The 25576-nt window shown below is 52.3% G+C and overlaps 1 protein-coding gene across 1 annotated transcript in view; it reads left to right on the top strand.

The window, feature by feature from the left end:
- The window catches only part of GMDS (GDP-mannose 4,6-dehydratase), a 421085-nt gene that overhangs the window by 66703 nt on the left and 328806 nt on the right, over window positions 1-25576 (top strand). Inside the window, exons 2-4 of the mRNA XM_052648543.1 lie at window positions 16575-16619; window positions 22293-22380; window positions 23783-23892. Coding sequence (XP_052504503.1) covers window positions 16575-16619; window positions 22293-22380; window positions 23783-23892 — 243 coding nt within the window. The remainder of the gene's footprint in view (window positions 1-16574; window positions 16620-22292; window positions 22381-23782; window positions 23893-25576) is intronic.

The following is a 25576-nucleotide window of genomic DNA, read 5'->3' as shown; positions in this document are numbered from 1 at the left end:
AAGAAAGAAAAAAAGAAGAAAACTCCCAACCCGAAAGGCCTGGGCTCGGTGAGCGCACATGGCCTGGGCCGGGCTGTGCTTGTGCCCGTCTGCCCACAGCTTGTAAAGTGGGTTAAATATAGCCGCAGCTGGTTCTGGGGAACAGCAAATAGGAAGAGAAGGGAAGCTGGAGGCGTGCTGGTGAAAATCACTTCAAAGGAATCTATTTTGACGCTTCTTAAAGGCGTCTTTGTCGGCGCGCTTTTAAGCAGCGCTCTGCGTCCTTGAGTCCAGGCAGGGCCGCAGAGCCGGCTGGGTCCGCGGGCTGGCCTGGAAGCGCGGGCCGCCGCCGCCTCTGCTTTGCTGCGTTTCGTCCTGCCCTTCTCTTTTGAGGGACCTGCACTCGGGTGCAACACTCCCCTTGCTTAGTCCGCACCTGCACGTTTGTTGCCCGTCAGTTCGCCCAAGTTCTGTACTGTCCACCTGTTAGGCTTCCAAAGAGCAGGAGGCGTGCAGATGGCCCTGAGCTCAGTAGCAGGTCGATACACGAGAAGGGGACCCATCTCGTCCTTATTCCACTTTTAATGGTGCCCACTAAACGGATGGCTTCTTCCGACCGCACTCCTGGCACTCCAGTGACCCTTCCCAGCTAACAGGAAAGTCATCGTCCCCCTCTCCCCTCTTCCTTTCTCCTGGGTAGAGCCTGTCCTTCCTAAGCTGTCGGAGGCAGCCTTGGACAAGCAGGAAAGCAGTTTCCATTTGTTTTCGTCTCTCTGTTCCATTGTCAAGGTCTCAGTCTCCTCCCTGGTGGGGTGATTGAAGTACTTGACCTCTGAGGCCGTCTCCGCCTCTGATTAGTGACTCGTGACCGTGTCAACGGTGCTCTGGGAGCCCAGCCAGGCGGTGGTACCTCTGCGGGTGCACCTGAGGGCTTCCAGAGGAATCCACAGGAGCTGTCTCTCCCTTCTCTCCTGTGAGTTCCTGGACCTGCTCCGCCCCCTGGGTGCCATCTCTCCCCCAGAACTGGTGGGACCTGGGTCCCTGAGAACCCCTGCTGCCCCCGCCTCAGGTGTGGGCAGGCGCCCAGGCTGGCGCTGATGCCCGGCTGCCCGACTTATGACTCCCAAGTGCGTGCTGAGTCCCTGAATAGATCCATTAACTGGAGGTTTTCACACACACGCTGAGTCACACCAGCCTTTCATTTACTTTGGATCAGCCCCGTTAGCTGGGAACTGAAGGTTTTACTGCTCGAGAAATGCTTTTGAAACGTTATTTACCCTGTTGCTCACTCAACATCTAACAGAAATATGAAAGTGCTTCCAGGGATAGTAAGAATGTGTTTCCAAACACTGGACTGGAGCAGGGGGCTTGGCTGCACCGTGTGGGGGCCCCGCTTGGAGAACATCTAACATGCCACCTTTCCAGAGGCTTCACACAGGCGACTTTTAAAAAAGGGATACTCCTAACATATTTTAAATGTGAGTCAATATATAAATATTTTGTTAAGACACCTTGTCAGCAACACATCTATTTCATTATGCATAACATCTAAGCACTTTTAGTTTCTAAGCTGCTGAATTGTCTAGAATGCTCGGGGGAGTTTTTCTGCAGCATTTTTCTAGGCTTGGAGATGCCTCTGTATTCCCTTGAGGACCTTAAGAAAAGCCCCGTTTTGTAGTGTGATCTGCACTGTAGGCAGGAGCTGAGCCTCTGTGGAGAGTCTCAGCCTGGTGCTGCTGACCCGTGGTGGGTGGTGATGGCTGCGGAGACGTGGCTGGGGCGGAGCCGCGCTGATGACGCGGGGGCTTCAGGGTGAGGGCCGGGCACGGTGCAAGGGTCTCCGGTATCTGAGCGCCAGACGAGAGAGTATTAACTCCAGGGCTTCAAAATTACAGCAGTCTGAATCTAGGTCTTTCCTTCCCGCTTTGGAACATTATCAAAATATCCTGGCCTGTCGGACCGAGTCACTGGAGAGTGTAGGTTCAGGATCGCCTGCCTCCGTCTCAGCTGTAGCCCACGTCACATGGCTGTGAAAGGAAGGGCTTTGAATGTGTGTGTGGGTTGGTTTCATGTCTGGTGGAGCCCATGGGCCGGAGCGTGTGTGCGGGCTGGCCCCGTGTCTCGGTGGAGCCCATGGGCCGGAGCGTGTGTGCGGGCTGGCCCCGTGTCTGGTGGAGCCCATGGGCCGGAGCGTGTGTGCGGGCTGGCCCCGTGTCTCGGTGGAGCCCATGGGCCGGAGCGTGTGTGCGGGCTGGCCCCGTGTCTGGTGGAGCCCGTGGGCTGGACCGTGTCCGTGGGCTGTCCCCGTGTCTCGGTGGAGCCCGCTGGGCCGGAGCGTGTGTGCGGGCCGCCCCGTGTCTGCTGGAGCCCGTGGGCAGGAGCGTGTGTGCGGGCCGGCCCCGTGTCTGCTGGAACCCGTGAGCCGGCCCTCTGTCTGGTGGAACCCGTGAGCCGGCCCCCATCTCGTGGAGCCCGTGGGCCGCCCCGTGTCTGGTGGAGCCCATGGGCCGGAGCGTGTGTGCGGGCCGCCCCGTGTCTGGTGGAACCCGTGAGCCGGCCCCGTGTCTGGTGGAGCCCGTGGGCTGGAGCGTGTCCGTGGGCTGCCCCGTGTCTGGTGGAGCCCGTGGGCAGGAGCGTGTGTGCGGGCCGCCCCGTGTCTGGTGGAGCCCGTGGGCCGGACCGTGTCTGTGGGCTTCCCCGCGTCTCGTGGGGCCCGTGGGCCCGAGCTTAGGGAGCTCTGTCTGGACCGTCGTCACGGTTTGTGTCAGAGCGTCACTGGTCAGCTTTTTGGCCAACTGGTAACGTTTTTTAGGTTTTGTCAAAACTGAATAGTTTTCGGAGTGTTTTATTTTTCTTTTTTGCTCCAAAATACTACCTTTGGCGAACATATCAGAAGACTGGAGGCTTCCCCGGTGGTCTGGTGGGTAAGAACTTGCCTTCTGCTGTAGGGGACATGGGTCCAATCCCTGGTCTGGAAACTAAGACCCCAAGTGCTGCGGGGCGTGTGTGCAACCAGGAAGTCCGAGCATCTTGACAAAAGATCCTTCATATTGCAGCGAGGACCCAACACAGCCAAATAAATATTTTAAAAACTAGTCTATCCATTTTTTAAAAAATTAAAAGACCTTAGACATTCTGAATTTAAGAATGAACAGAATAAGCTTCAGTCAAAATGGACTCCTGCTTGCTCCTGCCTTGTGATCCTGCAGCCCCAGCCCCTGGTGCAGGGTCAGCAGTGCCTCCGTCCTTCACGTCTTCATACCCGCCACCCAGGGGTCTTCTTCTTCATCTCACTTTGTTAAGTTCCTCGACATCTTGCACAGGCTGGCCCCGAACTTGTCGTCACGAGTTCGCCTGTCTGCTTCTACCTGACAAGGTCCCCTTCCTGGATTTAGATGTTTAGAAGGCAGGTCACATGCTTTGTGTGAACAGCGCTGCCGTAGAAGGTTCTCTGAGGAGGAGGATGGCCGGTTGCTCAGCCCTTCTGGGACCTACTGTCCAGTTGAGGAAAATCACACACCTGTGTCGTAAAGATAGCTGTTCCCCCCTTGCTCGGGAGGTGGTTGAGAAGCAGGTCTCTGCTTCTCAAAGTTAGGGAAGAAGTCGCTCCCAGAAGAACACCCGAAGGAGCCTTGAAGCCTGGCTTCGTCTGACATTATTTCGGAACCTTTGCTCTTCAAGGGCCACAAGGACCATTCGTGATGATATAACTTGATCAGGTCTTGCCCGCCGTGGATCTCCTGCTGGATGCGTCCGTCTGCTGTCACTGCCTGGAGCTCGGGATGCCTGAAACGGAGCGTCACTGTCCCCGTCAGCCAGCCCGCCCAGCATGCACCCTTCCTCTGGGCAGCTGAAATCTCTTCCTCTCTTCTGCCCTCTAACTGCCCGCTCTGCCCATCTCTTACGTGGTCATCATCACCACCCATGTTTGGGGACTCACCCCCTTTCCTGGACTTGGGTGGTTTTCTATTTGTCTCCCTCCTTAGCTGCTCTTCCAGCTTCTGGTCGGCCCTGCTTACCCCTGCGGACCCTGAAGCTCTGCTTCCACAGATGCAAAGTTTACTGATTTAAGTTATACGGGGGCTGCCCAGGTGGCTCCCACCCGCCAATGCAGGAGACGCAGGAGACATGGGCTTGATCCCTGGGTCGGGAAGATCCCCTGGCAGAGGAAATGGCAACCCTCTCCAGCAGTCTTGCCTGGAGAATCCCATGGACAGAGGAGCCTGGTGGGCTGCAGTCCCCAGGGTCGCAGGAGTCAGTCTCGACTGAGCAGCTGAGCACGGGCGCACGCAGTGTGCAGCCCACAGCTGGGTCTTGGGCTGAAAAAAACAAGCCGTTATTAACACATTTTGAGGGCAGTCGGGAAAGTTGCCCTAGGATGAGATGGTCGGATGGCATCACCGACTCAACGGACATGAGTTTGAGCAAACTCCAGGAGCTGGAGATGGACAGGGAGGCCTGTGGTCCATGGGGTCGCAAAGAGTCAGACGTGACTGAGCGACTGAGCTGATTAACTGGGAAAGTTGGGAATTGACTATGTTAACGGTGCTGAGGTCAGAGGAGAGCTTCCAGGCCCCTGGGAACCGCGTGCCGAGGAAGCTCACGAAGGGCGGAGTGTCGCTCTGTCACTGTGTGGCCGCAGCGTGCTCCCACATGGGTCTGCCGCCAACAGCAAAGTGAGCGCACGCACGTGTGAGACGGAGATGAGACAGGTTTGAAAACCCGCCAACAGATGAGCCGCATGCAAGGTAATGGGTGTTTCGTCACTTTTCTGTAGATCTGAAACTTTTCGGGATCACAAGTTGGGGAACTCCTGGTGATCCCCACTAGGCTGGAGGCAAGGGCCAGGCCGGGTGAGAGCGCCGGGGCCGGTGGTGCCCTGGGAGCCGGTCTCGGCGGCCCCGCCCCCCCGTCCTGCGCCTGCTGCCAGGGCCCTTCACAGGGCATCACAGGGCATCACAGGCCAGGGGTTCCTTTTCTCCCTGCTCCTGATGTCCGGGATCAGGTCGTCCACACGGTGGTCTCTCCTTCAGGCCTGGAGGGTGGGCCGGCTCCCGGCGCCCCTGAGGGCTGGTGTGCTGTCAAGTTTGGCATTTTGGTTTCTGAAGTATCACCTTGGTCTTTGCCTCCGTCTTCACAGGGTGTCTCCCTGTGTGTCTGCGTCCAAACTCCCCTCTTTCTCAGGACCCTGCTCACGTCAGAACCTATTGTTGCTTACGTTGCTAAGTGGCATCCGACTCTGTGACCCCAGGGACTCTAGCCCGCCAGGCTCCTCTGTCCATGGGATTTCCCAGGCAGTAACACTGGAGTGGGCTGCCATTTCCTCCTCCAGTGGAGCTTCCTGACCCAGGGACTGAACCCGTGTCTCCTGCATTGTGGGCACATTCTTTTACCACTGAGCCACCTGGGAAGCCCTCATATCAGAAAGAAGTTAAGTGAAGTGAAGCCACTCAGTCGTGTTCAACTTTTTGCAACCCCATGGACTGTAGCCTACCGGGCTTCTCCGTCCATGGGATTTTCCAGGCAAGAATACTGGAGTAGGTTGCCATTTCCTTCTCCAGGGTAACTTCCCGACCCAGGGATTAAACTCGGGTCTCCCGCATTGTAGGCAGACACTTTACCGTCTGAGCCACAACCGTCTCATATCAGAAAAGGGTCCACCTAGTCTAATATGATGACATCTTAACTAATTTCATCCACAATGACCCTATTTCAAATAAGGTCACAAATAACTCAGTTATTCAAATTCAATTAATTTCTGAGGCCCTGGGAATTAGGGCTTCAACAGATGAATTTTCAGGGGACAGTGTTCAACTCATAACAGGTCCTATTTTTAGACTGATGTTACGCTTTTAGTAAATAGCCCCTTCAGCTTTGTGCATGAACTTTCTCTCCCCTTTGTCTCAAAGCCTAGAGGCAGACACGTGCAGTTGAAACTGGCTCGTGGTGAACATGCTGTGAAGGCCCCATGGCAAGGTCTTTGTCCAGGTGCCATAGTTTACCTCCGCCTTGTAGCAGAACATGCGCGCCCGTTGTTGGGCACTGACCTGTTCGACTCTGCTGCCAAGGGGTGCCTGAGCCTGAGACCAGCGGGACCTGCATCTGTGCTCTGGGAGTGCAGGGGGAGAAGGGGAGAGGGGGTCGGAGACAGAGAGCCGGGGGCAGAGACAGACAGACAGACAGACACATGGAGATGGAGACAGAGAACCCAACCAGAGCTATGCCCAGATGCCCCGGCCTGTAATTAGCTTTCACAGAAGGTGCCAAGCGGACGCTTGGAGCCGCAGTGCCCGGTGTGTGGCCGCTGGGCCCTGTGGTCAGCTGGCCGGCGAGTGGAAGGCGGCCCCTACCTACCTGGCCGTCCTCCCCTCCGTCCCGTGGCCTCCTCGGCCTGGGGACCTTTGTCGCTCACAGGAGGGTGTCGAGCGGCGCTCGTTTTCCCCTCCTCCCTCCCTTCCTGCCTTTTCTGAGCTTGTTTTCAGCTGCAGGTCACGTCAGCCGTTCTCCGAAGGCGGGTGCACAGTGGGTTCCCGCCTGTGGGCACGGGACCTGGTGGGCTCTGGTGGGCTAGTGCCGAGCTACGGCTTGCTGAAGATTTGGAATCTGACCCTTGCTTGGCAGTGTTTTTCTCGCAGTGATTATCCCAGGTGCATGTGCGGCTGTGCCAGAGGCCTGGGACCAGCTCGGGGCCTGGGGCCTGAGCGTCTGGGAGGCTATGGCTCTTCTGGGCCCACTTCCTCCCCGGTGTGGGCCTTCTCCTCCCCCGAGGGCTGCCGGTTCCCGAGAGAGTCTCTGGAGGGCCGGGGGCCTCCTGTGGGGCCTGGCCTCTCCCCGGGGTTCTTCAGTGCTGGCTTTTACGGAGCCCTCGCGTGCCTTCCTTTCTGTTTTCTGTTAGTTTTTGAGTTACTTGCAGGCACTGCTCTTTTGTTCCCCGTGGGATATTTTCTTGGAAACCACGCTCCTTTGCTCCTTCCGTGCCGTGTCTCACTTGTCACCTTCCAGAGCCCTCAGCTGCCTGGTGTCCCTCCCGAGACCCGGGCCACTGCCTGGAGGTGGTGGGATCACCGGGGTGGCTGAGGGGAGCCTGCAGTACCGTCACACGGGGCGTTTCCGAAGCCACGTTTTCTGTCACCGTGACATCACCAGAATCCAGGCTTGGGTCGTCCCTGGGTAAACTCCAGCGTTTCTCAGAGCCCTGCGGTGGTTCTGTGCGGTTTGTTCCTGTATGGTCCAGACTTAGCTGCCTGAATTACGTGCCTTCCAGGATTCGTCTTGGGTCGGGATTTTCCCAGGCTTTGTCAGGGACCCCCAGTGTGTCCTTATACCGGACACACGTTGAAAAATGTAACCGAGAAGCTCCTTAAAAACCGAAGTGCGTGGTTGCGTACAGGCTGAGCCCCGTTGCTGTTGGCGAGAGAGGGCACAGCGGCGAGATGAAAATGGCCAACAGCGGGTGCCTGCAGAAGCTGCCCCGTCGGAGTCCGGGAGCCTGTCCTCTCCTTGTGTCTGGGAGGGGCTGGGCGGGGACAGACGCCCCCGCCTGCAGGGCCTCGGAGGCAGTGACCGCAGAGACGGCCGCGGCTGGGTGGAGGTGTGCGCTTTTCAACGTGCGATTTCCCCGCAAAATGCTTTTTGGCCCCTCTTCTGAGTGGCAGGACCTTCCCACATAACAGCACCACCCAGCAAGTACGCAAGGGATGACCACCCGCAGGCCGTGTGCCCGCCGAGATTAGCCAGAGGTGCGCCGCTCTTGCCCGTCCTCGCCTCGCCAGGACGCTCTTGCCCCCCGAGCGTCATCTTGGGTCACTTGATGACGGGCGGCTTTCTGGGTGGACGCTGACACACTTCTCGCTGACGCCTGTGCGTGGGCTTGACTTGCGCCGTCTTCCAGTGGCTCTAGGTCCCACGAGCCACAGCTCTCGCCCCGTGCGGCTCTTCTGTTACCTGCAGGGTCCCCAGCTTCCTGGGAGCTCCACGCTTGCAGAGCGGACTGCAGGGCCCCAGGGCTCCCCAGGTGGTGTGTCTGTCACGGCTGTACCTGTGACAGGAAGTCTCTCCTGACTGTGCCAGGTACGTTTATCCCTGAAAGAAATCAGGTTAAAAAGAGCAAAAATGTTTGCAAATAGCTAAACTCTACTTATCACCAACGGTGACATTGAAGTAACAACCTCATAACTGAATGTAGTAAAATGGAAACAGATGCAGCCATCAATATGTGTGTGTCCTTTTGTTATTCTCACGACCCTTTTAAAGCCGGTAAATAAAAGGACACTTGTTTTTTCTTCCTCCATTAGGCAGGGCACAGATTATAAAAAGAAATGCACGAGGAAATGTTAATAAATCAGGTAAATACTAAAATTTAATAATTCTTCTCTTTTCAGTACTACTTTTTTTTTTTCTTCCAAATTCGAAGTTTTCATTAAGCATGGCCTTGAACACTGGACAAAGTGCGGCTCTGTTTTGGTTAGAGTACCTGCAAAAAGTCATTTCCTCCATAAATCACTTGGGTGATTGGAGCTGTGCAAGCATGTGCTTTGCAAAGAAACAGCCCTTAATTGTGTGGACCGTCACTCTGAGCGATAACAAGAAAAGGAAGAGGAAAGAGAAACTCTGTTTTCCATTTTTGTACAGTTTTAATATATGTGCCTATTTATTACAAAGAGATTATTTTAAGCATGAAGTTTACCTGTAATTTATTATTCACCTTTCTACAGATCTGAACCAACCTTTATCGATGTATCTGGAGCCCTGAGTTATGAAGACTTTCAGTTAGAATATTGTTCTAAACTTGAAAGAGGCTATTCACAGCAGCACTGAACTGGCCAGTCAGGCAGACCTTTCAGGGGATTTTGACGGGGATATGCTTCTTATATTTCCTCGGTCTTCTCCCACCTTGATTTTGTGCTGGAGGGTGGTGCTGGATTTCCGCAGAGCACCATGCTGCCCAGCACAGGTGACGTCCTGGGGAAGCACATCTTGTTCAGTCGCTAAGTCATGTTCAACTCTTTGCAACAGCATGGACTGCAGCACCCCAGGCTTCTCTGTGCTTCACTATCCAGAGTTTTCTCAGACTCACATCCATCGAGTCAGTGATGCCATCCAACCATCTCATCGTCTGTCGTCCCCTTCTCTTCCTGCCTTCAATCTTTCTCAGCATTGGGGTCTTTTTCAATGAGTCAGTTCTTCCCATCAGGTGGTCAAAGTACTGGAGCTTCAGCTTCAGCAGCAGTCCTTCCAATCAGTATTCAGGGTTGATTTCCTTTAGGATGGGCCGGTTTGAGTGTTTCTTAGCCTTCCTTTTATCCCGCCCTGCCTCTGCCCGGGACTCCTGCGTCTCCTGGTACACCAACAGTGGACACTGTGACAGCCGCACAGATTAACTGGCTCATCCGTCCATGTGTGGGCCTGCTGACCCGTGTGAAGCTGGGGATCCAAGCCAGCGTGGACGTCTAGTCCTATCTCGGTCAGGAAGTGCCTGGCTTCCCAGATACTCTGAGGACTGGAGCGAGGGACTGAGGCCCTGGCTTCCTCTCTGTCCTCTGTTCCCTGACACCCGTGGCCTGGTGAGGGTTTGATGTTCACTAGTCTGTGACACTTTGCGTTGTTAACAAGTTCTGTAGAGACTGGATTTTATGTCCCAGCATCGGTGGGCCCGTCCTTACGGAGCGATTGACCCTATTTAGTGAAGCAGGTGCCATATACATCGTTCGTTGCAAGTCTCTGCAGTGTGATCCTTTCTGCTTTGCAGCTGGGGTCTCCTGCATGTGGCGTGGCCTCAGTTTGCTCGCCTGTAAAATGGATGCTGCAGAGGCGGTTGTGAAGGCGTAACAGTGGCCGTGGAGCACTGGGAGCAGGGCTGCGAAGCCCGCGTGCTGAGTCAGCGCTCCCGCCTGGTGCTGGTGCTGGTGTCGTCGCCACCTGCAGTCACACCAGGGCGCACGAGGACCTCTGCTTCCCTGGGAAGCGCAGGAGCTTCAGCGCGAGCGCACGATGGGAGACAGGAACGGCACAGGGTTCAGACCGAAGGGGCTTGTGTTTTAAACGGGAGGGGAGGCGGGTGGGAGGTGGGCAGCTAGCCCCACAGGACGCCTCCACGCGCCACGTGCGTGGCACACCCCCCCAGGCACGTGTGTGCTCAGCCCCTCTGGACGTGCTTCTGGGGCTTTCTGGGTAGTTCTGGGGCTGTGCTGCGCTGTCTGAGCTGTCCTCCTTCTTCCAACCGTGTGGTTAGAGACGATCTTTCTGCACCTCACTGGCAGCTCTTCCCTCTAAGCCCGCTTTTCTTACGCCAGTTTCCTGAAGCACAGAAAAGCATTTGCTGTGCTGGAGTCAGAGGTGCTGCTGAGTGCTGCGCAGTGTCGATGCCCCTGGAGTTCAGGGTTTTGTGTTTTCATTCTTCTTTGCTCATTAAACCAAGAGTTTACAATGATCATTTGCAGTTTGAAAGGAATGAATTTTAAACCAGGTACCACTAAAAATCTCTGCTCACCTAGTTCCAGATATTTTTTGAGTGTCTTTTATTGGAGAAATTAGTCGGTTTTGTATATTTTCTAGATGCTTAGAGAAACAAACTAACTGAGGAAATACAGCCTACTAGAAAAATGTGTAAGAAATACTAAAGATAAGAATAAATAATTTCCGGAAGAAATAGGGCACACAGTCATAAACACAAAAACGTCGTCAGTCTTAATAATATCCTAATCAAAAAATGGAAAGAGAAACATCATTTTTTAACCTATCAAGCTGAAGATAAAATATTTTCTAAAATTAACTTTCTAGATAATTTCTTTCCTCTATGATATTTTATATTAAGTTTACCATTAGACACAGGACTTAATATTAGAATCTTTTGAAATTGAATGTTAATTTGAAATTAGCATTACAAAATTTTGAGAGTGCTTATGGAAAAGAACTGAAGATGGAGTGATGTTTAGGCTGATAGTGGTGGCGGGTGTCCAGCCTCTTTCTGAAAGGCTGCGCTTAACCTTCTAGCTCATCACGGTTTCCTGGGAGGCCCTGGGCCAGCAGCAGAGCCAGGGTCACCGCTGGATGCATGATGCCGTGTGAGGCGTGTGGCGTGCGTGTATGTATGCGGTGTGCGTGTGTGTGTGTGTGGTGTGTGCGTGTGAACTGTACCTGTGTGTGGTGTATGAGGCGTGTGGCATGTGTGTGTGTGTGTGGTGTGCAGTGTGTGTGTGCGGCATGCACATGTGAACTGTGCCTGTGTGAGGTGTGTGAGGTGTGGCATGCGTGTGTGTATGCGGTGTGCATGTGCGTGTGTGTGGTGTGCATGTGTGAACTGTGACTATGTGCGGTGTATGAGGCGTGTGGCATGCGTGTGTGTATGAGGTGTGCAGTGTGCGTGTACGGTGTACACATGTGAACTGTGCTTGTGTGTGGTGTATGAGGCGTGTGGCATGCGTGTGTGTATGCGGTGTGCAGTGTGCGTGTGAGGCGTGCACGTGTGAACTGTGCCTGTGTGCGGTGTGTGAGGCGTGTGGCGTGCGTGTGTGTATGAGGTGTGCAGTGTGCATGTGAGGTGTGCACCTGTGAACTGTGCCTGTGTGAGGTGTGTGAGGCGTGTGGCATGCGTGTGTGTATGCGGTGTGCAGTGTGTGTGTGAGGCGTGCATGTGTGAACTGTGCCTGTGTGAGGTGTGTGTGCAGGTCACTGCTGGATGCATGATGTGTGTGTGAGGCGTGTGGCGTGCATGTGTGTATGCGGTGTGCAGTGTGCGGTGTGCGCGTGTGGACTGTGATGTGTGAGGTGTGTGTGCAGTGGCTCTTGCCCAGCAGGGGGTCCGTGTCAGAGAGGAGTGTCCCTTGTTCTTGGTTGTGCAGCAACCGCTGGTCACTTGTCTCTGAAAATGAATGTTGCTCAGTCGTGTCTGACCCTTTGTAACCCCATGGACTGTAGCCCGCCAGGCTCCTCTGTCCATGGGGTTCTCTAGACAAGAATATTGGAGAGGGTGGCCATTCCCTTCTCCAGGGAATCTTCTTGACCCAGGGATTGAACCTGGGTCTCCTGCATGGCAGGTAGATTCTTTACCATCTGAGCCACTAGGGATACCACTTCTCTCTACGAGGAGGTGAATCATGGAGTGAGAATCTGCCCTTTGGCGACCTCAGCTTTTGTGGGGAAATAAATAATTTCCAACTCTAAAGACTGCAGGAGTGGGACCATTTGTATGTCTTATGTACTGACAGGGTCCTGAGTCCTGCTGACCTGTCTGTCAGTCTGTGTTTGCCCTCCTAACCATTGGGGGCTGTGTCTTGGTCCTCCCCCTGCTGCTCAGCTGTAGGCGCCAGTCCAGTCTCTCCGGCTTAATTCTTTTCACAGTGCCTTTTAGTGGAAAATTCTGAGATCTGAGAGTCTGGATAGCAGTTTTTTTCTTTTCTCTCTTTCTTTCCGTTTTGTAACATTCTGCTCCTTCCTGACTGTGTGACTGGACACTGAACATTTAGTGTTTTCAGTCTCCATTTCCTGACCTGTAAAATGAGACAGTGGGATTTATTAATCCCTTTGGCTTTTTGAAATCTGTGTTTTTGACGGAGATTTTGTCCAGTGATTTGTGTTGCAGCCATGCGCCTGGTGAAAATGCTTTCCCTGGGCATCCCGCCTCTGGGTTTCTCACGCTGCCAGAGCTCGTCTTCCCAGGGGCAGTTCTCATTCCAGTTCACAGCAGTGTCTTCTGTTCACCTGTGAGGTGTCCGTGCGTCTCTCGCTGGAGGTACAGATGGCTTTGCTATTGTAACTGCGGTTAGCTGAGAATGCTTGGTGTACAGCGACTGGCACACTAGACCCGCTGTAGAGCGGCCGGCACACTAGACCCGCTGTAGAGAGGCCGGCACACTAGACTTACAATAGAGTTATTGGCCCACCTAGAGTTAAAGCACATGGCAGGCAGTGTTGGCGAGGCTCTCTTCTTGCAGAAGGGGTGTTTTACTTCCTGGTGTTCCAGGTGATGTAAACAAGGAAGTTCATTTTATCAGTGGTCTGTTCTTCACCCAGTTCCGCTTGCGCTTGTCTTCCTCTGTGAGAAGCAGCTTCCTGCAGTGCTTTGGCAGAAATGTACGGTCTGATTCAGGTGCATTTCGGAGGGGCCAGGTGCTCGGGCTGCATCTGAAACAGCGTTCTTCTCATTCGTCCTCTGGGCTGGAAGAGGGTCCATGTTTGAAAAGAGAGGAGAAACGCCCCCTCCTCTCTCTGGGAAGGGGGGTGTCCAGGCACATCCGTGTGTGGTCGTGGGTGGGCATGAGGGTCTTCAGTGCTATTTCAGCCTTCTCTGGACATCAGGAGAACAGGGGACTTTCCTCCACTTCTTTCAGCTTTTCATAGATGTGAAATTTTAGATAATTTTTATCCTACAATCAAAATACGATTCAGTTAACTTATAGAGTTGCTGTGAATTTTATGGGTTTATATCTGGAACATTTCACGGAGGTGAAGGATACAACTACTCAGGGACACAGCTGCAGCCCCAGGCACTGAAATCTGCCTGTTTTGGATTCTAGACCGTGGCTCTGGCTCCTGGGCTTTACAGCCCAGAACGAACATCCACTACCAAGCCAAGTGCGCCTCCAAACAGCACTGTGGCACTTCCCCAGGGGCGCTGGTGCCCACCTGAGGCCCTGTGGCCTGCCTAGTCCTCCGAGCTCCAGGTGGTCCTGAAGCTATGGGACCTCTGCGTTTGGGGCACTTGGGTAAAACAAGAGGCACCGTTGCCCTGTCATGACGGCAGAGCAACAAAAGCAGTTTGATTTGCCGATGAATCCGTTTTGGAGTCTTTATTACTGTGTTGGGTTTTGACATGGGCTGGTGGGCCCCGGAGGTGGAGCGTGTTTTCTGGGTGACAGTGGTGGGAGCCCCGTCTCTAGTCCTGCCCCCCCTCATGGTGGGGACCAGGCGGGCAGCTGACCTCCACCTGCCTCCGTAGCTCATAGGCCAAGTGGCTGCTTGCCCTCCAGGGGTGTTCCTGTGAGAATAAGATAGAAAATACTTCTGTGTTTTGAAAATGTCAAAGCCGCAGTGCTTGCTTCAAGCTGTACGGCCTTTAATATGGAAAGGAGATTCTTTTAATAGCTGTGTGCAAAGTCAGATGGAAAGAGTCACAGTTGGAGTGTCAGCTCTCCAGTGAAAACGTTTCTGTGATGAGGACTGAGCCCAGGCTGGAACCTGTCCCAGAGTCAGTGTGCTCATGGTGAGTGAGCGGGGCTCTTAGTCCCTTAGCCCCTCGGGTTTGCAGAGTCGGGTGTCCGGTTGCGGCGCTGGCTGCAGCCTCGGGGGTGACGGGTCAGTCTTCCACCTGTCTTGCTGGAGGGGCTTTGACGCAGGGTTGGGGGCCAGGGGAGGCTGGGGCCCGGGACCCTGCAGCTCCGTTCCCACACTGTGTTGCCGGCCCTATCGCTCGGGAGGCCTGGCAAGGAAGTGGGGAGGAAGCGGGTGCCACCGCTGGTGCAGAATGTTCCAGGCGGCTGGAAAGTTTGAGGAGGGCCCGGTGAGAAGAACAGGACCTATTGGCAGCGTCCAGCCCCGGCAGGCCTGCTTCGCATCAGTGTCTGGATAATCACAGCTCACCCCTCCCCCAGGGTCTCACCGCTGCCTTTTTTTTCTTTTTGAAAACATTCTGGGCAACTGTGGTGAAGTACAGTGCATTTTAACTTTTTATTCCAAGAGAAACAAAAAATGTGCAAAGCATATAAGGCTTTTGGGTCCTGTCGATTGACCTGGCTTGTTGGAGTGTGCATTGCACAGCAGTCTCGTCTGGTTTACTTTGCATGTTGAGTGTGTGAAACCGAGCAGCCGTGTGTGTATCACAAGAGGGGAGGAAAAGGGATATGCCAGACCGCTTCTCTTCTCCTCCACACGAGTCTATATACCGGGGTATTTATGTCAAGGAGTCAGAAGAAAATTTGCTGCATGTTTCAATGAACCACAAAATGTGTCCCTGATACCCTTGCCGAGTGGTCCTGCCTGAGTTCGTTCTGACTTCTGCGCTAAAGTGTAAACCCTCTTGAGGCAACCGCGCCATTTCCAGGAGCGGCAGGATGTCTCCAGTCCCAGCTCTGAGTCCAGCAATGATAGGAATAAAGCCCACTTCATTCTTCTTATTCCTGGAGTATCTGATAGACACCTTTGAACCTCAAAAGGATATTTTAAGGTTTTTTCAAACTTAGGAAACCAAAGAAAACCTAAGTGTTCGCAACCAGATTTGCGCACAGAGCCCCAGCAGTTGTGAAGCCTGGATGGGTGAGGGGCCTGCCTGGGCCGGGAGCAAGAACGCAGCTACGGGCTGGTGGTGAAGCACCTGGTCACCCGGGCAGGGCTGGGGCGGTCTGCGCCGCCGCTGTCTCTGGAACCGTGACTCTGCGCCGTGCGGCCTCTTAGTGGCTCAGTTAGATGGCTCTCGTGCTTTCTCCCCTGAAAGTGGCGCATAAGATGCACAGACCCCTCCCCTTACTTAGGCACTTATAAAAGAGTTTTAGAAAATAAGTTGGGAGGGGATTCCCTGTTGGCTCAGTGGTGAAGAATCTGCCTGCCCGCGTAGGAGACATGGGTTCGATCCTGATCTGGGAAGAGCCCACATGCCCTGGAGCCGCTGAGCCCGTGCAGCACAGCCACTGAGCCTGAGCTCTGGAGCTCAGGAGCCTCAATGAGAGAAGATGCCACAAGGAGAAGGCCCAGGCTGCAACTGCAGAAGGGCCCCCGCCTGTCACAGCTAGAGAAGGGCCTGGCTGCAACAGAGGCTCCACACAGCCTAAGTAAATAAAATAAAACAAAAAACAAGTTGCAAATCTCTGTGTTTAGTCTGACACCTTGATCTTAGAGAATGCGCGACTTAAGATGCATCCAAACGAAGCTCTTACTAGTCGGTATAAAATAAGTGCACTCCTTCTATTGAGCTCCATCCATGTGTGCCTGCACACGGGCAGGGATGACACAGATCTGATCATGTCTACTGCCCCCACCTCCACCCCCCCACCAAAACCCCTGAACCCTTTCTCGTCACTTTCCAGACCCTTGGGTTCGAAGCCTGGAGGGCCTCTTCTCCACGTGCTGGCTTTTCCCAGGGATGTCAGCACCCTGCATTGTCAGCCCCCTCCCCGTCCACACCCTGCCCTCTCCCCAGCCCCCACAGCTCCTGTCTCATCCCTCCCCCAGTGACCCCACCCCCGATTTTGTCAGAGTCCTATTTTATGTCCCAGCAGCATCAAGGCCTTCTGCAAGGCCCACACGTTCTGTGTGTTTCACACGGCTTACAAGTGGCCAGACCTGAACCAGATCCACCAGCCTCTGAAGCCTCACGTCCTGCCCGTTGCCCCAGTGTCCCTGCCCCCAGTATCTCTCCCTGTGGGGGTGGTGATGCCAGCGGCCCCCCGCCTCGTCCCCCCGCGGGCTCAGATGAGCTCCCGCCTGTGGAAGGGCCTGGAGGACAGCAGAGCAGCGCGCTGTGTTCACGTTGGATGTCGTCTGAGCCGTCTTTCGCGTCGGTTGCTGTGGGCCGTGTTTACGCCCACAGAGCCCCTGAGGGCTGCTCTCGAGCCTTGGTCGTGGCTGCGGTGGGTCTGACATTGTCTCTCCTCCTTGTCTTCCAGGACGGCTCCTACCTGGCCGAGTTCCTGCTGGAGAAGGGCTACGAGGTGAGTCCCCGAGCGGGTGGAATCCCGCGGCCTCCTGCTTCCTCTGCTTCCTCTGTGCGTGTTTTCCACGGAAACGCTGATAAGGAGGCAGGGGCGGAATGAGCCCCCGGGCCTGTCCCCGCGCCAGCCCATTGTGCAGTTTATCTGCTGGCGAACGCGGGCGGCCCCCCCTCCCCGCTCCCGGCTCTGCACGCTCCCCACATTCTCAGATAAACCAGCAGCCAGGCCCGCCATGCCCTTCTCGGGTGACTTTATGAGGTCGTGGCTACACAAAAAAGTCCCGCTCCCAGTGAAGTCCCTTGATTTGCATCGAGCAGTAACAGCTCGCTGCCCTCCAGCCTGAGCGGTGGAGTTGACCTCAGGACGCTGGCTTTCCAGCTCTTGGCCCGTGGGCTGGGGCGGCCAGTGCAGCGGCTGCGTTTGCTGCCCTTGCCCTCATCCTCCTTTACTGCCTCTTCTCCTCCTTCCAAGTTTCCTACTTTCCCCAAAACAAACAAGAGTTTTATGTTTGAAATGGGTGTAGCTCCGTGTGTGCACCTTACCCTTTGTAAGAACGGTGTTTGGATACGTGCCTTTCTAGAGGTTTGTGCTCTGCAGTCAGCAGAATCCTGAGCAGCGGCCCACATGTTGCCCCCGATTCGGGGGTGTTTGCATGAATAACTTGGGATGCCACATTTTTCCAATGGCAGGTGTGTTGTTTAAAAAATGTGCACCATGGACCAATGGAAAAGCAATAGCAAGGAATCTGGCAGCTAAGCACCAGCAGGATTTGAAGAAAGGGAATGTAGTTTTTTTTTTTACTGTAACTCATAATTTTTGAGAACTTTGACTGTTAGACTTTAATTAGGAGCAGATATGATTAAACCTTCTGTGCCTTTATCAAATAATAACTAGTTCTACATCTTGTAATGCCATCAAGATAGGTAAGATGTAATTATAGAAATATACATGTACACACACGTTCATATACGTGGATTCCAGTAATAATTGGGTGATCAATATGTATTCTGCAAAGCAGAGCATTTTAGAGTTATGTTATATATGATATCATTAGAGAAGGAAATGGCAACCCACTTGGAACAGGCCAACTCCAGTATTCTTGCCTGGAGAATCCCATGGACAGAGAAGCCTGGCAGGCTACAGTCCATGGGGTCACAAAGAGTCAGACACGTGTGAGCGACTGAGTGCACACACACACACACACACACACACACACACACATTGAGTGGTCATAAAGAGAGCAGATCTAGCCTGTGTTCATTATTTACAGGATGTCTGCAGGTGTCATCTTGTGATGAGAAAAGCCAATAATTCTCAGGTTTTGTAGAAAATCTCCCTTTAACCTTTACGGATTTAATTCTACACATTGTTAAAAGTTCAGAGGGCAATTTGCCCCTTTGTAACGCCAGCCAACTTGGAGCAGGGGGTGAGCAGGCAGGGTGCTTCCGAGGCAGCCCTTGGCCGTTGCCACGCAGGACTGTGTCCTTATCCTTTGCCAGCTCCACGGCCTCTCGGAGAGTTAGGAACTGCGTACCCGTGCCCCCCAGATCGTGGTGAAGAGCCGGTGAGATGCATGTGGGCAACGGTGCAGAGGAGCCCGGGGCCCGGGGGCTGACCCCAGAGGCGGGGTGCAGCTCGGTGCTGACCAGCCGAGGGACGCAGACTCTGCAGGAGGCCCTTGGCCCGCCTGTCACTCGCACTAGGGAAGGGCGGGTGTGTGACGTTGCCCAGGTCCCAGCCCTGCACCCGCTTCTTCTCATCGTGAGGGAAAGGAAACCAGAGGAGCGAAGCTTCCCGGGAAGGTGTCTCTGGTTTCAGGTGCCCTCCTGGCATCGTCGTTAGCAGATAAGCCGACAATATGCTTTTGTACCTATTTGTGCAAAAATACAGAGAGAAACCAGAAAAATGAAGGACACGGTCAAACCCTTGAAAAGCTGTATCTGGGAGCATGTGGACAACCTGTGTTGCTCCACTCGGTGACAGGGGCACAGGGACTCAGAATGTAAAGAGGACAGGTGAGCGCCGGGTCCCTGCCTGGGAGGAGCCGTCCCCAGGGAGCCTCAGGAGCGAAGAGCTGGCGGGGGCTGTGCAGGCCGCGGGGGCTGTCTGCTAGGACCAGCTCCCGAGCGTCAGTTCCTCAGCTGTGGGTCCTTCCTCCTGAGTTGCTGGAAATCCTCGAGGCCTCGGTGCAAAGAGGCCACGCTTTCCGTGGCCTTCCCTCTGCAACGTGCTGGCTGTTGGCCTGACGGCCACGTCTGCCCTCCATAGGCCGAGGTGCTGGCCGCGTGGTCTCGGCAACACCCTGGCCTGTGGATGGGAGTCACGATCGGAGGGGCAGTGAGGGCGCTGTGCTTTCGCTCTGCAGAGGACACTCTGTGCGCGGTTACTGCCCGCATATGTGCTGGCCGCCGCCCGTGCGTGCGCGGTCACAGCCCGTGCAAGCGTGGTCACTGCCAGAATGTATGCCGGCCTCTGCCCGTGCGTGCGCGGCCACGGCCCGCCTGTGCAGGCCGCCGCTCGTGTGTGCGCGGGCACCGCCAGTACACGTGCAGGCTTCTGCCCGTGCGTGTGCGGGCGCGGCCCGTGCGTGCTGGCCGTTGACGGAACCGCGTCGTCCGCCTTCTCGGCGGCAGGTGCCTCAAGCAGCCTCTGGAGGACTCTTGACTCCAGGAGAAACCGCGACGGGGAGAATTTAAAAGTCCAGTGGTGATGGCTTTCTGTTTTCTTCGCTGTGGTCAGTCAATCGACTGTGCTCAGTTAATCAGCATTTCTGTGTTATACAGCCTAATCTGACTCTTGGTTTTGAAGTCAAATCAGCTTTTTTCTCACATTATGAGAACTTGAAATTTTCTTTTTCATCACTTTATTTTTCAGAAATGCTCACTTCCATTTAACACCCTCAGATTTTTCAGAAATTTTGTTTTTCAACTTCTGTAATTTAATAATAATTTTGGTTAAATTTATTCAAAGTTAGCTCATTCATCTTTTCACTTTGGTTTCCTTGCTCATTTCTTTTTCTCCAAAAATCCTTATGAAAACAAACAGAAAATCCTACGTATTAAATACATCCCTTCTGTAAGAAAAAGCCACTAATCTCAAATTCTTAACTAGATTATCCAACATGCACACATTTTGGCTTGTCTTAAAGTTTGCATTTCACCTGTCTCAGAAGTAGACAGACTCAGCTTTCATTAGTTCTTAGAATAATACCTGCTGTCATGGATTAAACATTTGGCAGTCTTTCTTCCCCTGTATACACATACCAAGAGTTGGGAGTGAAGGGAAATTAAAACACAATTTTTTTTTCTTTTAAAAAAGGCCCCAAACTAGCGCTTCATGCTTTTGGTTGTAAGTGTGGCCGTGAAGTCCTAAGTTCTTTACTTGCTGTGACTTCGTGTAATTGTCTGATTTCCATACTGGGTCCATCAATGTCATTGAATATTTTTAACAGTCCTTTATGCTGATATAAAGGGGTTCCCTGGTGGCTCAGCTGGTGAAGAATCTGCCTGCAATGCAGGAGACCCCGGTTCAATTCCTGGGTCAGGAGAATCTGCTGGAGAAGGGTTAGGCTACCCACGCCAGTATTCTGACCTGGAGAATTCCATGGACTGTGTAGTCCCTGGGGTCACAAAGAGTCGGACACAACTGAGTGACTTTCACTTTATGTTGATATAAAATGTGTATGTATATAGCATTTCTCTTTGCTTTGGGCTGTTCGGATATGTGACTTATCCAGAGACCAGCCTTCAAGAGAAAAAGACTAAATCGTATCATTTATAGTTTTTCATTGTCAAAACTAAGTTATCTGTTTTTAGAACTTAAAAATTTCCCTCTATCCTATTAAATAAAGCTCAAATCACATCTGAGGTGTTGGTATTTCAGAAGTAACTGGTAGTAAATACCAGTTTTGGTATGTATAAGTATACATGTGAACTTGGTTTTTATTAAACAAAGTTTATTAAGTTTATAGAGTAGCTGAACTTTGTCATTAACTTGAAAAATTGGAGACTGTCAGGTTGAATTAATTCAAAGTTTAGTTTAGGTAGAATTTTCTCTGCTTTTCAATTAAGTAATGGGGGTGTGTGTGTGTGTGTGTGTGTGTGTACTAGGTCGCTTCAGTCATGTCCGATTCTTTGCAGCCCCATGGACTGTAGCCCACCAGGCTCCTCTGTCCATGGGATTCCTTAGGGAAGAATACTGGAGTGGGCTGCCGTGCCCTCCGCCAGGGGATCTTCCCGACCCAGGAATCGAACCTGCATCTCTTACGTCTTCTGCACTGGCAGGCAGGTTCTTTACCACCAACCCCGCCTGGGAAGCCCTTAAGTAGGGGGTTTGTACACCCAAATCTCAGTGTAATGTTTCCTAGATTTTACTGTTGGCTTCCCGAAATGTCAACCAAGTTTGTGATGTTCCTGTCTTAAAGTATTCTCACGTTTGCAAGCCTGCTTTGGTTTCGGCTCTCTTGGGCAGTACTGTGGTTCTGGCTCTCCACGTGAAGCATCCGGCCAGCAGCATCACCGAGTGTGGATGTGTCGGCCCCTTTGCAGAAGCCGGTTTCTCGCGTCTGCCGCATAAAATGACGATGACATTTCTCTCTCTTTGAAAGAAGGTCTTATGTGCTTATAACTCCCCCCCCCCACACACACACACTAGGAATATCTGAGTCATGCCAAGGATTAATTTTTGTTCGAAATAGACAGAAAACGATTGAGTTAAAATATAGAAGTGTATTCAGCTGCAAATGAAACTACCCAACGTAGGAGGAACTCTTCTAAAATAAGAGAAGGATTAAAACTGCCACCAGGAGAACTGGAACGTGGGCAGCCGGTGACATAAGCTGGTATTAGCGTTGGCAGCGTGGAGGAGGAAGTGAGAGCAGGTCTTGAACAATTTCTCTAATGTGTCTGACACAAATAGTCTTTTCTTCAGTGTCGGACAGGTATGCGTTCTGGTTCCAACTACTTTTTTTTCCCCTCACGCTTGTCATGGTTAAGTCAAAGATAAAGATTGAAAGAAAAAAATCTTCCCTTCCTTTGAGTTTCCTTCATGTCTTAAATCTCATAGGGCCTCAGTCTTGTCCCTGCCCTGAACTACTTCGCCTTCTTAGCTTTTCCACATGACTGCATAATAGCAGCTGCTCCCCAGTTCTCTTCTGGATGGAGATATGTGTTTGTTTAGACACCCACTGCCTGCTGCAGAGCTCGGGGGTGCCGGGCCGGGCGGGAGGCATGGAGCCCTGACCTCAAGTTCAGTCAGAGAGACGGGCCAGGCTTGCGGTGGATGTGGCCTCGCAGGGTCTGTCTTCAGTTCCAAATGGAAGAGATATTTTTTATCAGCGGTGGGACTAAGTGTGTGTGTTTGGAAAAGGAGACACTTGAGTGTCTACAACTGAGCGCTCACTGTGAAGCCATGTCATCATCTAAGTACTTTGGTTGAGACTGGCAGTGAAAACACTGGGAAGGGTTGGAGGGAGGTGCCTGCAGGTGGTGGCCAGGGGCTGGGGGAAGAGCAAGTGGTGGAATTATTTCTACTAATTCAAAGCAGCGTCTGTATATCACACTTACATGTTGTTTTCAAAAAGCTGAACGTTAGCAGAATGACCTCTGAGTTTCTGATCAGTCTTCATTGATGAGTTATAACTTCTCCTTTTCCTTCCACATGATAAAAATGCAGGTCCACGGCATTGTACGGCGATCCAGTTCATTCAATACTGGCCGAATCGAGCATCTGTATAAGAACCCCCAGGCTCACATCGAAGGAAGTAAGCCATTTTCTGTCTCTAAACTCTCTTTCTGTGTAACTTCCTGTATCATGATAAGGTATTTTCAAGTGTCGTTCTCCTCAAAGCCCATCACACCCCAGTTATTTACCCCTGAGTTACCTGCCCTGACTGCTGTCTGCACACTCTGAAGCCCTTCGCTGCCTGCCTGCGGCCCTGGGCTGTGGGGTCATTGTGCTGAGGCTGTGACCAGGGGCCTGGCAGGTGACGCTGACTGAGAGCCCGCCGCAGGCCAGCCTTTGATCCCCTTCTCCAGGTGTCCCCGTGCTGTGGAGCCAGATCAGCTCCACACAGAGCCCACCTCTGCTTTGCACGTTTGGTCTAATTTAATCAAGTCAAGCAGTCTTTGTACAGTAATTTTAAACATAATCGGGGAGTACGGGTCCAAAAGCAGATGCAGTCAAAACTCTCTGTAAATCTCTTCACAGGCGGTTGCCAGTCTCTGCAGTTGTGTGTTGTTTTTGGTGGCATACTTGCAAGCTGACATCCCAGTTTTCTCATCTGACCTTGGCAGCAGGTCCTGAGGTCATGAAAGAGTCTGTTTTGCCGGTGGAGGCAGAGAGAGGTTGACGCTATCATGGCCCGCAGCACGTGGCAGATGTAGGCGGGATGAGGACATGGGTACTGCCTGCCAGCAGAGACCCTCCAGGAGCCTGTACTCACTTCAAGGCCCTGAATATTGAAAGGTTTGGGTTCATTGCACCGCAGCGATGTCATCAGGAAGATGACCTGCTAGTTGTCTTTCCACCTTAATACTTAGGGTTTTCAGTGAAGCCTTTCTGGAAATTACCATCATTTTGTGCAAAATGCAGAAAGGTACTGCCATTGTCTTTAGCTGTAGACCAGAATGTAAAAGTAATGAACATATCAAGTGAGTCGGTTGCCCCTGGCCTGTGCCACCTGTTTACAGCAGGGAAGTCCCTGTGGGGATCGGCTGAGATTTGGGATCAGAGCACTTTGGATGCCTTTCAGTCAGCCATGGCCTGTGTCAGCATTCCACAACGGCTTCAGAACTGTCTATGAAGGACTGGATGGAAGCTTCTGAATAGAGCCATCCTCACCACCACAGATTTCTTTGCAGAGTGTACACTTCATTTCCAGATTTTCTTTGAATCCCATTCTTTTGTGGTATGTCTTACAGTCATCTGGGCGCCATAAGCTACATTAGTTGTGTAACATCCGTGATGATTTTGTTTGTATGGAAAGCGCATCAGGGTTTTCACAGGTCCGCTATAGACGTGGCGGCAAGTGTGAGCCTCTGCAGTTTTGTGTCTTTCCAGATGACAGTCGCGGGCTTCCACCCCAGCACCAATCTAGGCCTCAGGTTTTCGGAATGCACGGCGCTGCTCCATTCCCCCTCACGGTGTGTGTTTCAATTCTGCAGACATGAAGCTGCACTACGGCGACCTCACCGACAGCACCTGCCTCGTGAAGATCATCAACGAGGTGAAGCCCACCGAGATCTACAACCTCGGAGCCCAGAGCCATGTCAAGGTGAGCCGCCCGCCCGAGCGTGCTTTCTCTGCTCTGTCCTGAGGTTCGCATTTTCCTTTTTCTTGTTGCTTCTTTTTTTTCTTTTCCGTTTTGTGTCTTTTAATTTTTTTTTTAAATTTACTTTTAATTGGGGGAAAATTGCTGTACAATGTTGTGTTGGTTTCTGCAGTACAATAAGGCAAATTAGCACTTCTGAATCCAGCCCTAAAAACACTAGTTCCAGTCCTCAAGTTTGATTCTTCGCACTGGTTTGGGTGTTAAGAACCCTAACAGATGCTAAAACAGTTTTTAAAAGTATATTCTCTGTTAGTGAACAGTGTATTAAATCTTACTGATGACATTAGAGTGAAAGTATCTGTTTCTTTGGGGTTGATCTTACAGTCACAAACCCCACTTGGATGTGTTTTCTGCTACCTTAACTCACATTGTGCATGAAGTCTTTTGTTCAAATGTTGGAAAATTAGGTCAATAAAACTTCTCTTTTAATATTAATTTTCGGTAGTGATGATATTGCTGGCTGAGAAAATAGTATTTTTGAGTGCCAGTATGTCAGAATTAATGGAACTAACCTTTTCCTGTGAGTAGTGAAAATTACTGGGAGAAAGCTCTGCCTGGGCCCTTGGCTTCTCCAGTTTCGTGGCACACACAGCTCGTGCTGCCTTCTTCCCGTTGATCAGGCAGCTTCTCCGGGGGTCTGTCTGCCTCTCCTCAGAGGAGGGTCTTTCTGGAACCTCAGGAACTGCCCCCAGCGTTCTGGCAGTCTGCTGGACTCCATTTCTGCTGCCGTGTCCGAGTGAGAGCTGCAGCCAGGGATGGTATGAGTCCTTTTAGAGACGTGTTTAATTGGGGTAGTTAGTGGAGCTTAGAAATACAAGCAACTAACTCCAAGTTAAAACAGCCCCCGCCCCCAAACTAAAGGGAGCAGAAACTCTATCAGCGTTTTCGGCTGTTTCATCAGTGAACCTGGCATTCTGGCTTCAGAAACAATTTGAGGTGGTTGCTATTTCTCCACACCCCCAGCTTGGAGTGAAATGGAAACTAGATGCCTATTTTATAGTCTTTGCCAGTTTAAGGAAGAAATTACAGACAAGATCAATGAAACCAAGGGTAGCACATAGTAAGAGAAGCAAGTAGAAGGCCTGATCTCATTATTGACACCAAAATTAGACCCTCACAGCACATTTTTCTCCAAGATGTCAACTTTGGAGGACGGCAGCCGATCCACCGATAGTGATACTTCTTTACCAGTCTGTGCTGTGGCGGAAGGTGCTTGTTTCCTTCCTTAGCTTCTGATGATTCTGTTCTGTATCCACGCTTAAGCTCTGGGCTGTGGAAGGTGTCAGGGTCTTGTCTTTTGGTGAGCACAGAGTTATTTTTCTAAGTGATTCTGAGTGTATTTTCCATCTGAAAAGGTGTCTCTGGCATGCTGTGCCTTGAGGGCCTGTCCCCTCTCCTCTGGAGAAGCAGTAACTGCCACTCCAGGAGTGAAGACTTTATCCTGGATTGAGGCAGCCTGTCCATCTTCACGTTGTAATTTATCTCTAGGCTTCTTGCTGTCTCCAGACAAAACAGAGTGTTTTGGAATGAATACTCTGTTACCCAGCTTCCTTTAGATGAGGCCCTTTCCTTTGTGATGGTGTTTAATAGATGGTTTATCACCTCTGGAAGTCATCAGGTGGAATGG

The sequence above is a fragment of the Budorcas taxicolor genome, chromosome 11 (assembly GCF_023091745.1).
Source record: "Budorcas taxicolor isolate Tak-1 chromosome 11, Takin1.1, whole genome shotgun sequence".
NCBI lineage: Eukaryota > Metazoa > Chordata > Mammalia > Artiodactyla > Bovidae > Budorcas > Budorcas taxicolor.
The sequence above is the reverse complement of the archived record's forward strand: the minus strand, read 5'-3'. Positions and strand labels throughout refer to the sequence as shown.